Genomic DNA, 13851 nt, shown 5'->3' with positions numbered 1-13851 from the left:
ACAAATATATGACTTGTTCTTTACCAAGTGATGTTTGCCCAGATATAAACGGCGTAAAACTTGCTGATATTCCTGATAATGCCAAGTCCTGGTACAACTTAATGCATGATATTTGTTCTGTGGCAGAAGAGGATTCTTATAAATGGAAAATTGTACAAGAATCTGAATTTTATGGTCATTTGCACTACACTCTAATCATCCTTTCATGTCGCATTTTAAACAATTTATATTTTTTTGTATCTGTAAATACAGATTAAAGAGACCTATTCCAACACCGAGATTCTGTTAACTCATTGCTGAGCACGTTTATGTAATCACACAGTCACAAATATTAATAACAGATTATCCCATACCAACCAAATCATTTTAAATGATGGTCCTTTGAAAGAAGTATTTGGAAACAACACAACATGCATTTCATTTTCAATATAGATGCTGAATACTAACAGTAGATAAACTAATTATATATTATTTTGTGAAAACCCTTTCTGCTACTACTAGGTTAATGGTGAACTTTAGTTGTATGTGTTACTTATCAACAGACGAGTGAGTGAGCGAGTTAAAGTTGAAAGTCACATCGACAATATTTCAACCATATCGTGACTAAATCAAGTTATAGATTTACAATAATTAAAGGTATTTTAATCTGTCAACGAAGGACAGTAAAACAACCAGATTGTCACAGATATTAATTTCAAACTAGTAACATATTCTCAACTATTTTAACTAGACATGACAAGACAATATAAAAACAGGCTATAGATTGCCAACAAGTGAAGGGAGGTTACCATACTATGGACCACGGGGACTTACAGTACACTTGCTTCCTGCATGGACCTTAGCTGGATTACTATCATCCCTTCAGCTCCTAGTTCCAGCTAGGGAATAATAGCTGCCACAGCTACCACAGTGGTAGAACATCCAGAGTAGACCTTGGCTGGATACCCAGGGTGGAACTAGTATGGGCACTCAACCGTTGGTCCACGTAATGTCAGATGATAAAGGCATGCGCGTATCCCGCATATAGTCTTAAGAACGTTCCGGAATTGCCTCTGCTATGCAAGATTAATCTGTGCCATTCCAAAACATTCCAGACCACCCTTGACCCCAAGAGTATTTATATATAGCAGCGTCCACACCAATGCTTACATCAGTCAGTACCAAATTCCTGACAACCAATTACTGTGAAAACACAATGTCATGATTTTTTACAAAACTTTACTGAAGCAATGTAATGACATGCAAAAATGTAAAATAAAATAAATCACTTTGTATAAGGATTAACATGACAAACGTATCATTCACGACAAAACTAAAGGACAGTTTCGATGGTATTATTCGCCCACCAATACAATAAATAAAGGTGAACTTGTCTCTGTAACCTCTGTGCTTATTTTTTATATCCCCCCTACATTAAGTTGACACAAGCAGTCAATGTTATTAACTATGTTAACGTATTACATTTCCTTGTTATGTCTCATATAGGTTCCAAACATGACCAAACATTTATTCTGATGGGAGTTGTTAGCCACGAATATGTTCAGTACCTATCAATACAACATAATCTGACAACTATCTTTTCTCAGACCTGATACCACATTTCAATAGCAGATATAGCGAACAGGCTGTGATTAGGGTCAAGGAAATTTTAAATCTTTGTTCCTTTGCTCATGTTCCGAGTCAGCAATGAAGTTGTCTAATGACCTAGATCCCTGCAACAACATTATCAAAATGTGAGTATTAACGTATGTTAAAGCAAATGGAAACAAAGACAGGAGATAAGATGATAGTCTCCAAAGAAATTCTCTGATAAATAATCGGCCATGAAGTTATCTGTTTAGGACAATGGTAGATTGGTTGTGGTTGTCCATGGGTTCGTTAGGTCATCTGCTCTTCTTGAGCGTGGTGTTATTCCCTGCTGTCCATGGTATAACTGCCAATATCTACATCGACACCAACGTCGTCGTCAACAGAGTTCAGGATAGCTTTGTTGGCGTCACCCTCGACTCGAGTGTTATTCAAAGTCCTTTGGCAAAGAGTGGTCTAAACTTCTCGTGAGTACATCAGTGTGAATTCCCAGTGTTTTCTTTGGTCCTGCATAAGTGTGGTTTCGAATTCTTCATTAATACTGACATGGTCATGTAAAGGGCATACCCCCTGCATGAAACTGGCCTTTTGTGAAAGCTGAGAATCTATGGTACCAAGAATAACTCGTTTTATATTCATTCTCTGCAACTGATTCTATGCCTGTTTTGCCAATTTGCCACATTCAATAAACATAAAGGATACATGAACTTAAATACCAATGTCATTCTCATATTTCATTCTGAACTGTTACAAGTAGCTTCACAATATATACTATTTACAATTAGATCTCCAAAATTACTCAATCTTGCTGGGGGCTTCCAACCAAACATCCTTAGAATCGGCGGGACTGCGGAAGATGATATTTCCTTTGACCCGAATAACGTCACTGAGGACAGCCATGGGAATCTGTCAGGTAAATATCTCTGCTTTTTCTTTGAGATCAGGTGAAAATGTCCAATCTGGACAAAATGCTTTATATTGATTGTCTTGGTATTTGATTCCGCTCACAACAGCATTTCAGCTACATGAAGCAATATGGTAGTTATCCAATGTGAATAGACAATCCAGGAAAGAAAGACTGAGTCGTGTATTCATATAATCTCTTTAAACTGTTTTTCATTTAAGCCCAATGGAATATGTTTTGTCAGATAATCGATACTGGCTTACCTTGACGTTTTGTAAGCCTATATTCAAGCCACCCTTTAAATAAATTTGTGAACGGCAGATTTTTATCTGACATCAAACATTCGAGTAGTTCCTATGTGAATATGATACGATATGTGTATAATGTTCCAGCTAGTCTTTGGGATGAAATCAACGCTTTCACAACGTCTGTTGGATGGGATCTGATCTTTGGTCTGAACGTCCTTGAACGACGAGATGGACAGTGGGATCCTACCAACGCTGAAGTATTCTTGGATTACACTTCCAAAAAAGGATATACATTATATGGTCTAGAACTTGGCAACGGTAGGTAGGATACGGGAGTGATTAAGGTCAAGAAAGACGATAACGAAACAATACTGCACATCTTACACTTAAAGGAAACTATAATCAAAACAGCATACATTCTGCACGCGACACAGTTGGTAATCGGTAATAAATATACTTCAGTCGATGATCTGAAAGCCATGCATGATGTCCCCTGCCATAATATTCCTGGAATATCGCTAGGAAACTATACCCAGTAATTCGTTTGTGGATACGACACACTATATCAAAATCATACCTGAATATTTCATAATATTTTATTCCTTTCTCGCAATATCTGCGAAATGTGATCAACAGCAACAGTTCCGGGTCGTCCTGTCATTTTACATGTTATGTTATTATAAGCTGGCATTGAAGGCAGCTTGATATCTGAACTGTGGAACCGTAGACTGGTCATTGTCCTAGAGCCTCGGATGTTCCCCAAAAATTTCAACCAGTCGGTGATGCCCAAGCAACTTGGAAAGGACTTTGGAACACTGGAGAAGGTGCTGAGAGATCGACCATACTTCAACAACACTCGTATTCTAGGGCCAGATGTTTCGGGCATTTTATCGAAAGATTCGGTCTCATATGTGGAAGAGTGAGTTTTGTTTTCAAATGTTCATTAGAACTATCTATTGGACGGATCTAAGTTTAACATTGTGCTTGCCCCTTGGAAGGATACCCTATTGTCCGATCTATAATAATGATTTTTCAAAGGAGGGCCGATGTTTCGGTCCTCCAGTAACGTCATGCCAAACAAACCGTTAGACAGATTGAGACTCCTGTTACCCTGCATGTTCGTTGACATAAGTGGGACAAAAACATGGACTGGTGAGCTGGAAGTCGGTGCCATATGTCCTTTTCATCCCAAACTAAACTATCTTGATCTTGACCACACAACCGTTTTGTGTGCTGAAGATTCTTCTAGCCTGTCTGATAAACATGAACACATTCATTCTTCAACAGAAAAGTGAAACTAAAATCTTATATACTATTTTGAATGTATATTTGTATAGTATAACAACAATAATCCACATCTTTTAATAATGACCAGTTACTTCAACGAAAATGTACCTTACAAATTGCAATGAGAAAAGTTCCTTTCGTCCTCTGTTGATATTCCTTTCTATATAGCTTATTTTCTATTTCCCATTTAGGTTTTTAGCTGCTGGCGGAGCAAGTGTCGTGGACGGGGTCACATTCCATCAGTGAGTACATGCATACCGTCAAGTCGATAGGCCTTAGTCTATCCCGATGTTGGGTGGGACTTAATATCGCTTGTAAAATGTTAAATACACCAGGCTAGCTATTCTCGAACGTTCGTAGCCCTACGAAATTTGTAAGCCCATTCTTAACACATTGGCTACGATCAAATTTAAGGATTCTTAGGGCTACGAACGTTTCGAGAATAAGGGCCCAGGATACTTCATAAGGAAGTACAACCATTTACCACCGTTATTCGGCACTAATGCAATACATATATGTAGGTAGGTGGCACATTTACATGTTCATGCATTTGTTCTATTGACTGGTACCTTATAAACAGATGAACATGTTCCTTGTATCTGTATAATCGACTGGGCGGTGGGGTATAGCCTAGTGGTTAAAGCGTTGGCTCGTCACGCCGAAGACCCGGGGTCATTTTTTAAATATTTTTTTAGCATCATTATTAGCAATAAAATTCCACGATTTTACATTCCCTCTACAGTGTCACGTGGACATACCAAGGTATTGGGGTTAAAAATGATAGGTCATAATCAGCAATACAGTTGTCATAAGTGTTAAACACTATGCACATAGAGATTTCACTTTTTCACTTTTTTTTCCAGCATGTTTCAGTATTTGATAATGCAGTTTTAGATCGTTTATGACAGTGTTTAAATTACAATCACTTCCAGTGACTTTGCAGCGATACACTATAAAGTTAGCAATACATAATGAAATAATTTACAGTCTTCAGAGTCTCCATTAAGGCCACATAATACAACATCGCTGTAATTTGGATGCACCTTATCTTGAATATTTGCTTTTGCCCATTTAAAATAGGAAAGCCAGAATGGCAAAACATGAGAGCAATAAAACATATAATGTCTGATAGTGTCAGCATTGCAACAGTGTTCACACAGTTTACTATCTTTAACATTTAACTTGTTCAGATATAAATTGCAAGGCAAAATTGAGTGAGGAATTTTAAACTGTAATTGTTTGTATGTAGTTTACATTAGCCAGGATGTATGGATTAGAAATCTCTTAAAGAAAACACAGAGTGTATACCAATGCTATAAAAAGAGCTGTTGGTCAAAATGTTTATTACAAATATATGACTTGTTCTTTACCAAGTGATGTTTGCCCAGATATAAACGGCGTAAAACTTGCTGATATTCCTGATAATGCCAAGTCCTGGTACAACTTAATGCATGATATTTGTTCTGTGGCAGAAGAGGATTCTTATAAATGGAAAATTGTACAAGAATCTGAATTTTATGGTCATTTGCACTACACTCTAATCATCCTTTCATGTCGCATTTTAAACAATTTATATTTTTTGTATCTGTAAATACAGATTAAAGAGACCTATTCCAACACCGAGATTCTGTTAACTCATTGCTGAGCACGTTTATGTAATCACACAGTCACAAATATTAATAACAGATTATCCCATACCAACCAAATCATTTTAAATGATGGTCCTTTGAAAGAAGTATTTGGAAACAACACAACATGCATTTCATTTTCAATATAGATGCTGAATACTAACAGTAGATAAACTAATTATATATTATTTTGTGAAAACCCTTTCTGCTACTACTAGGTTAATGGTGAACTTTAGTTGTATGTGTTACTTATCAACAGACGAGTGAGTGAGCGAGTTAAAGTTGAAAGTCACATCGACAATATTTCAACCATATCGTGACTAAATCAAGTTATAGATTTACAATAATTAAAGGTATTTTAATCTGTCAACGAAGGACAGTAAAACAACCAGATTGTCACAGATATTAATTTCAAACTAGTAACATATTCTCAACTATTTTAACTAGACATGACAAGACAATATAAAAACAGGCTATAGATTGCCAACAAGTGAAGGGAGGTTACCATACTATGGACCACGGGGACTTACAGTACACTTGCTTCCTGCATGGACCTTAGCTGGATTACTATCATCCCTTCAGCTCCTAGTTCCAGCTAGGGAATAATAGCTGCCACAGCTACCACAGTGGTAGAACATCCAGAGTAGACCTTGGCTGGATACCCAGGGTGGAACTAGTATGGGCACTCAACCGTTGGTCCACGTAATGTCAGATGATAAAGGCATGCGCGTATCCCGCATATAGTCTTAAGAACGTTCCGGAATTGCCTCTGCTATGCAAGATTAATCTGTGCCATTCCAAAACATTCCAGACCACCCTTGACCCCAAGAGTATTTATATATAGCAGCGTCCACACCAATGCTTACATCAGTCAGTACCAAATTCCTGACAACCAATTACTGTGAAAACACAATGTCATGATTTTTTACAAAACTTTACTGAAGCAATGTAATGACATGCAAAAATGTAAAATAAAATAAATCACTTTGTATAAGGATTAACATGACAAACGTATCATTCACGACAAAACTAAAGGACAGTTTCGATGGTATTATTCGCCCACCAATACAATAAATAAAGGTGAACTTGTCTCTGTAACCTCTGTGCTTATTTTTTATATCCCCCTACATTACGTTGACACAAGCAGTCAATGTTATTAACTATGTTAACGTATTACATTTCCTTGTTATGTCTCATATAGGTTCCAAACATGACCAAACATTTATTCTGATGGGAGTTGTTAGCCACGAATATGTTCAGTACCTATCAATACAACATAATCTGACAACTATCTTTTCTCAGACCTGATACCACATACCTGAATATTTCATAATATTTTATTCCTTTCTCGCAATATCTGCGAAATGTGATCAACAGCAACAGTTCCGGGTCGTCCTGTCATTTTACATGTTATGTTATTATAAGCTGGCATTGAAGGCAGCTTGATATCTGAACTGTGGAACCGTAGACTGGTCATTGTCCTAGAGCCTCGGATGTTCCCCAAAAATTTCAACCAGTCGGTGATGCCCAAGCAACTTGGAAAGGACTTTGGAACACTGGAGAAGGTGCTGAGAGATCGACCATACTTCAACAACACTCGTATTCTAGGGCCAGATGTTTCGGGCATTTTATCGAAAGATTCGGTCTCATATGTGGAAGAGTGAGTTTTGTTTTCAAATGTTCATTAGAACTATCTATTGGACGGATCTAAGTTTAACATTGTGCTTGCCCCTTGGAAGGATACCCTATTGTCCGATCTATAATAATGATTTTTCAAAGGAGGGCCGATGTTTCGGTCCTCCAGTAACGTCATGCCAAACAAACCGTTAGACAGATTGAGACTCCTGTTACCCTGCATGTTCGTTGACATAAGTGGGACAAAAACATGGACTGGTGAGCTGGAAGTCGGTGCCATATGTCCTTTTCATCCCAAACTAAACTATCTTGATCTTGACCACACAACCGTTTTGTGTGCTGAAGATTCTTCTAGCCTGTCTGATAAACATGAACACATTCATTCTTCAACAGAAAAGTGAAACTAAAATCTTATATACTATTTTGAATGTATATTTGTATAGTATAACAACAATAATCCACATCTTTTAATAATGACCAGTTACTTCAACGAAAATGTACCTTACAAATTGCAATGAGAAAAGTTCCTTTCGTCCTCTGTTGATATTCCTTTCTATATAGCTTATTTTCTATTTCCCATTTAGGTTTTTAGCTGCTGGCGGAGCAAGTGTCGTGGACGGGGTCACATTCCATCAGTGAGTACATGCATACCGTCAAGTCGATAGGCCTTAGTCTATCCCGATGTTGGGTGGGACTTAATATCGCTTGTAAAATGTTAAATACACCAGGCTAGCTATTCTCGAACGTTCGTAGCCCTACGAAATTTGTAAGCCCATTCTTAACACATTGGCTACGATCAAATTTAAGGATTCTTAGGGCTACGAACGTTTCGAGAATAAGGGCCCAGGATACTTCATAAGGAAGTACAACCATTTACCACCGTTATTCGGCACTAATGCAATACATATATGTAGGTAGGTGGCACATTTACATGTTCATGCATTTGTTCTATTGACTGGTACCTTATAAACAGATGAACATGTTCCTTGTATCTGTATAATCGACTGGGCGGTGGGGTATAGCCTAGTGGTTAAAGCGTTGGCTCGTCACGCCGAAGACCCGGGTTCGAATCCCCACATGGGTACAATGTGTGAAGCCCATTTCTGGTGTCCCCCGCCGTGATGTTGCTGGAATATTGCTAAAAGCGGCGTAAAACCAAACTCAGTCAGTCAGTGTATAATCGACTCCTGTTTTAAACATATACACATGTGCAAAGCACTTGCTCCTTGTATCTCAACAATCGACTTCCTTCTTAAATATATACACATGTAAATATCACATGTTCATTGAATCTGTACAGTCGACTCATTTTATAAACATATGCGTGTGTACATAGCACATGTTTCTTGTATCTGTACAATCAACTCCTTTTTAAACGTACGTACATGTACATAGCACATGTTCGTTGTATCTGTGTCCATGATCGATACATACCTTTACATACTGAGAATATAATACATCTTACATTTGTTGAATATATTTACTCTATGCAACAATAATAACACGAAGTGTACCGGATTCACAGAAAATAAGGGTGTCAGCTGTAATTAAATGTCATTGGCAATTATATGTACCGGGCAACCTACCAAAACATGATTATATAAAACGTCATGAATTCAATATACTCCTTGCTCACTCTGCGAATTGCAGTGACGTTTGTGCAGTTATGACTATTCACATTAGGTAAAGTAAAATAATATCCTTTCTTCATTTTGTTTGACTTGTAAAACCTATCGGTGATAAGAGTACATAACAGTTTCATTATGTTTCTCGAGGTATTTTGGAAACGGAGACAATGCAACCAAAGAGATGTTTACAAATACCACGTTTATGGACACTCTGAATGCTTCCTTCGTATCGGCACACAAGGCAACACGAGCATTGGCGTCAAACAAACCTCTCCTCCTGGGTGAAACTGGGTCCTTCTACCACGGCGGCGTTGTGAACATGACAGACACCTTTCTTGGTGGATTTTTGTAGGTATTTCAGACAACAGGCACGACTGACTGACTGACTGACTGAGTTTGGTTTTACGCCGCTTTTAGCAATATTCCAGCAACATCACGGCGGGGGACACCAGAAATGGGCTTCACACAATGTACCCATGTGCGTATTCGAACCCGGGTCTTCGGCGTCACGGGCCAACGCTTTAACTACTAGGCTAACCCACCGCCCCTAACAGGCACGAAGAGATCTACAGTGCGGTATAGTTTGTCCTAACACGTCGTTATCTTAACCTAAAGAAGGGTTTAGCATTTTCATTTACTGTTATATCAGGGTATATCAAGCAAAATATCCATCCACAGATTACCTGAAGTTCTTGCAAGGAATTTAGAAGATGAATGGATATGAATACAGGACACATTTTATGGATAACAACTTCCTTTTATTCTTTGTACGACGTTTCAGAACTAATTCTTGCTCCTTCGTCCCGTGAATGAGTGCACAGAGAGAATATGTACATGTTTTAACTTCTACTTCAAATTAAACATAACAAGCAATTAAAACATTTGGCACCATTTAATTAATTCAAAAGCCTGGAAGATACACCATGAAACGTGTCAGCATGCAGTGACTTACAAAATGTTACAGTAATGTAATAATGCATATTATATCTCCCAGCCCAAAGTAGGAAAAGAGGTAATGTTAGAAGAAGAAATATTAGAACCTCAAACTTTCAATTCTGAACATTAATTACGCACGCTCAATTATGCAGCCCTGCCCAGCCCTGGGATGCTAACCGATCTGCACTATATTCTCTTGAGCTATAAAATATTTTGTTACGGTACTCTTTGTCATAGAAGGGAACACTGCCCCAGATGTACTTGGAAGACAGGCGACAAACATCCTGCACATATTTCAAGTAATCGGTAATGTTAAAACCCTCAAACCTTTTCTCTGAACACTGAAATATTGAGTCACTTCGTAGAAAGAAATGTTAGAACCTCAAACTTTCAATTCTGAACATTAATTACGCACGCTTAATTATGCAGCCCTACCCAGCCCTGGGATGCTAACCGATCTGCACTATATTCTCTTGAGCTATAAAATATTTTGTTACGGTACTCTTGGTCATAGAAGAGAACACTGCCCCAGATGTACTTGGAAGACAGGCGACAAACATCCTGCACATATTTCAAGTAATCATCACCCCATATCTACCTCTGACGAAGAGATCATGTCACGTAGCATGCCGATGCTGGCATAAACCCACATTTCCTGGGTGACCTTGCCTAATTTCCCGGCACCCTTCGAGTTAGCGTTACCAAGGTCCAATGTAATACCATCACCTAACTCGACAGTTCTGGGCTCTACATCTAACGCTTCTAATGTTTCGCTTTTTGCCAGTTGAAGTTGTACCGCCGGTCCGCTGATGTTGACCTTGACTGTCGCCGCCATCTTGCCGAGCGTCCCCTAGCTGTTGTTTCAAGTCCCCAATCTCATCCATCAATTTCTTGCGCTTGGCTTCAAATCGTAGTTTCATCAATTTGGCCTCCAGAACTTCACATTCGCTCTGTAAAGCGGTCGTATAACAGGGGACCTAGTAGCGCGTGACTGTCCATGAAAACTCACTTGACAAGGCGGTCGACCTTGCCGGCGAGCTTAACGTGTGTCTGTCAGGAGACAACGTGATCCCCTGGTCTGACTTATGTAGTGCACCCATGATGATTGACATTCGAGATATTCTGCACCCTTATGTTTAGGATTAATCCCTCCGCTACCTTCCACCATGTTCAGAAACATAAAAACTTCTTCTTTTCGTTTTCATAAAAACTTGTGTGCGACAGCGGTCGCCATGCTGGCGGTAAGCGCGGTGTTACGTAACGCCCTCTACACCAAAGAAGATAACTCTTCACATCACAGTCAAATGCCTTAGGTCATGGGCTGGCGAAAGGGAGGCCACTCTATACGTACTGTTAAATCAGTTTTACTCTAACTTAAAACTATACTTCAAATTATAAATTCACTCTGTGCACTGACTCGAATGAAGGAGCAAGAATTAGCTCTGACAGAATTTAAGGAAATTGTTATCCATAAATGTAGTCATGCATTCACAGTTTTCCTTGTATATTATTGGACAGAAGTCGAAACCATTTCACTTCATTATTTAAGCATAAAATATATGTAATGAGCCAGTCTTCTGAGTATATCATGCAGGTGATAGGGTTTTATGGGTTCATTTCAAGATGGATGGACAAGCTCGGCATGGCCGCCCAATCAGGCATACAGAATGTGTTCAGACAGGACTTGTATGGACTTGGATCAACCAATCACCTGCTAGAGCCATACACATACGACCCTCTGCCAGTGCGTATACATTACATATATCTAAGTTACGAAAAGCTATGACGAGCCATTAGTAAGGTAGGTAGAGCTTGGGATTATGCAATTAGGAACGTCCCTCAATTACTTCCACCTAACCACCTCCAGAGTGGCAAATAGTTGGTCTCTCGATGTTCTACGTATTGAAAGTGTCATTATAATTGATATATGTTCTCAGCTTAAGGTATCTCAGGTCAGGTTGTCTAAAAGATGTGCAGACATCTCAAATGGCCAGGCTCATTCTTTCCCCTTGGTAGCCTTGTGGTTACGGTGTTTGCTAGTCATGAACTCACTCATGTATCCAGCAAGACATGTACAGTACTTACCTGAAATGCAGTTAAGAGCTGTGTTCATTACAACTCAACCTCTCAGGTACGAGCTCGATTACCTCCAGACCTTTGGAATACTGCTAAGTGCAGGTATGATAATAGAAACATGTTTGTATATCTGCCTAAATTATTGTTGTAGGACTACTGGTTAACATTTCTCTTCAAAAAGCTGGTGGGCAACGACGTGTTCAAGCCTCGAGTCGAGGGTCCGCCTACTGTAAGAGCGTACTGTCACTGTATGCGACACATAAAGTAAGTATTATAACACATTATACATTATAACATTGTATTATCAAAAGTGGAATGTAGGCTTTGGCAGCATTCAAATTAACGGATACCAGCTAGTTACATTGTCAGCGAATGTTACAGATAGAAGTTAAAATGGGTTTGAAGGCAACAACGGCAGGAGAAAGAACTGTTGAAATCTGTAGAACGTAAAGCCTTGTGGTACAACAGAACAGCTAGTATGTCATCGGAAAGATGGTCTCTGGAGCGTAAATTTTGTTCACTCTAAATATTTCACCTTTCAGTCCTTATTTCTATCCACCTGGTAGTGTGACGGTATTTGCAATGAACCTTGACACTGTGGCAGTAAACTTGACATTCCCAGCATACAAAGGTGGATATATGGACCACTTCCTGTTTTCACCGGAAGGAGGGGATGTACAGTCGAGGTATGACTCGCGACTAAAATATGTCTATCTGATGATACCAAGTGGAACTGACTAAGGTTACATGACCATCAAAACCATTTATATTTGTACATAACGTCATACCGATATTGGATATTATTTTTCGTAAATCTAAAGTTGGCATTTCCAGGGACCAAAAAGGCTTTTTACCTACCTGGCCCTATATATTAATTGGGTTAGGTAAATACTTAGCGGTTAACTATTACCTCTTGCAGAACTGTGATCCTCAATGGGCACCAGCCTGTGCATCTGGTTGAAGACGAGATACCATTTCTGGTTCCTGCTGGTGCAGGGGGAAAAACAATCACCTTCCCCCCTCTGACGTACGGGTTCATTGTACTGTATGCGGACGCCAGTGTGTGTAAACCTGACAACTGAACAGCCTATGTGTCGGTTTGCTGAAAGTCTATTGTCCTGGTTCCATCAGATATGTACATGGTATTTGACCAAATGATTTCTGACGGATTGTTTCTTTGAGTTGAAATGTTTTTGTGTTTTCTGCGTTAGACACAAGGAAACTTGGTGTCCGTGGGGAGGGGCGGTGGGGTAGTCTAGTTGTTAAAGCGTTGGCTCGTCACGCCGAAGACCCGGGTTCGAATCCCCACATGGGTACAATGAGTGAAGCCCATTTCTGGTGTCCCCCGCCGTGATATTGCTGGAATATTGCTAAAAGCGGCGTAAAACCAAACTCAGTCAGTCAGTCAGTGGTGTCCGTGGGATGTATCCGAACGAAGTCCACTACTACTGTCCTTGGGAACTTTTTTGAACATGGTTGTTAATAGCATCTACAACCGTTGGTGCATATATTCGGCTATGGTTGTTAACCTTAAGATGTGTCGCAACATCTTCCACAACTACTGTTAGAACCTGAATGTTAATGTCCACTACTGAAAACATTGGTATCAAATTCGAATCTGGTTGTATACTGTGATATATGCCTGGACACCGTCCTTTACTTCAGTCTTGGGTATTATGTAGGGGTGGGTATTGCAGAGAATTTTCATATTGCGATATATTGCGATGCGAAAGCATGTATTGCAGTATGTATTGCAATATATTGCATGAAGTATTTTTAAACAAAAAACTACTTATAATCGAGTTAATGCTTGATTTATAGAGCATAAACACAGCAAAATCACTTTGCTTGATTAAGCTTCAATAACAAATTTCATCATGATAAAATAGAAATGTGAATAATATTTGGCACAAATGAAACAA

General features: G+C 39.1%; 1 protein-coding gene across 1 annotated transcript; it reads left to right on the top strand.

Moving 5' to 3' along the window:
- Nucleotides 1-1834: 1834 nt before the first annotated feature.
- On the top strand, nt 1835-13103 carry LOC124263038 (heparanase-like). Its single transcript, XM_046697655.1, has 10 exons — nt 1835-2054; nt 2373-2500; nt 2884-3057; nt 3484-3658; nt 7874-7924; nt 9065-9265; nt 11477-11597; nt 12081-12193; nt 12472-12615; nt 12849-13103. Exons 1-10 carry the CDS (start codon nt 1846-1848, stop codon nt 13009-13011), a joined length of 1479 nt encoding a protein of 492 aa, XP_046553611.1. The 5' UTR covers nt 1835-1845; the 3' UTR covers nt 13012-13103.
- The last annotated feature ends 748 nt before the right edge of the window (nt 13104-13851 follow it).

Source organism: Haliotis rubra, unplaced genomic scaffold (genome assembly GCF_003918875.1).
Source record: "Haliotis rubra isolate DU_JTF1 unplaced genomic scaffold, ASM391887v1 Scf866, whole genome shotgun sequence".
NCBI lineage: Eukaryota > Metazoa > Mollusca > Gastropoda > Lepetellida > Haliotidae > Haliotis > Haliotis rubra.
Note: the sequence above shows the minus strand (reverse complement) of the source record. Positions and strands in the feature narration are given on the sequence as shown.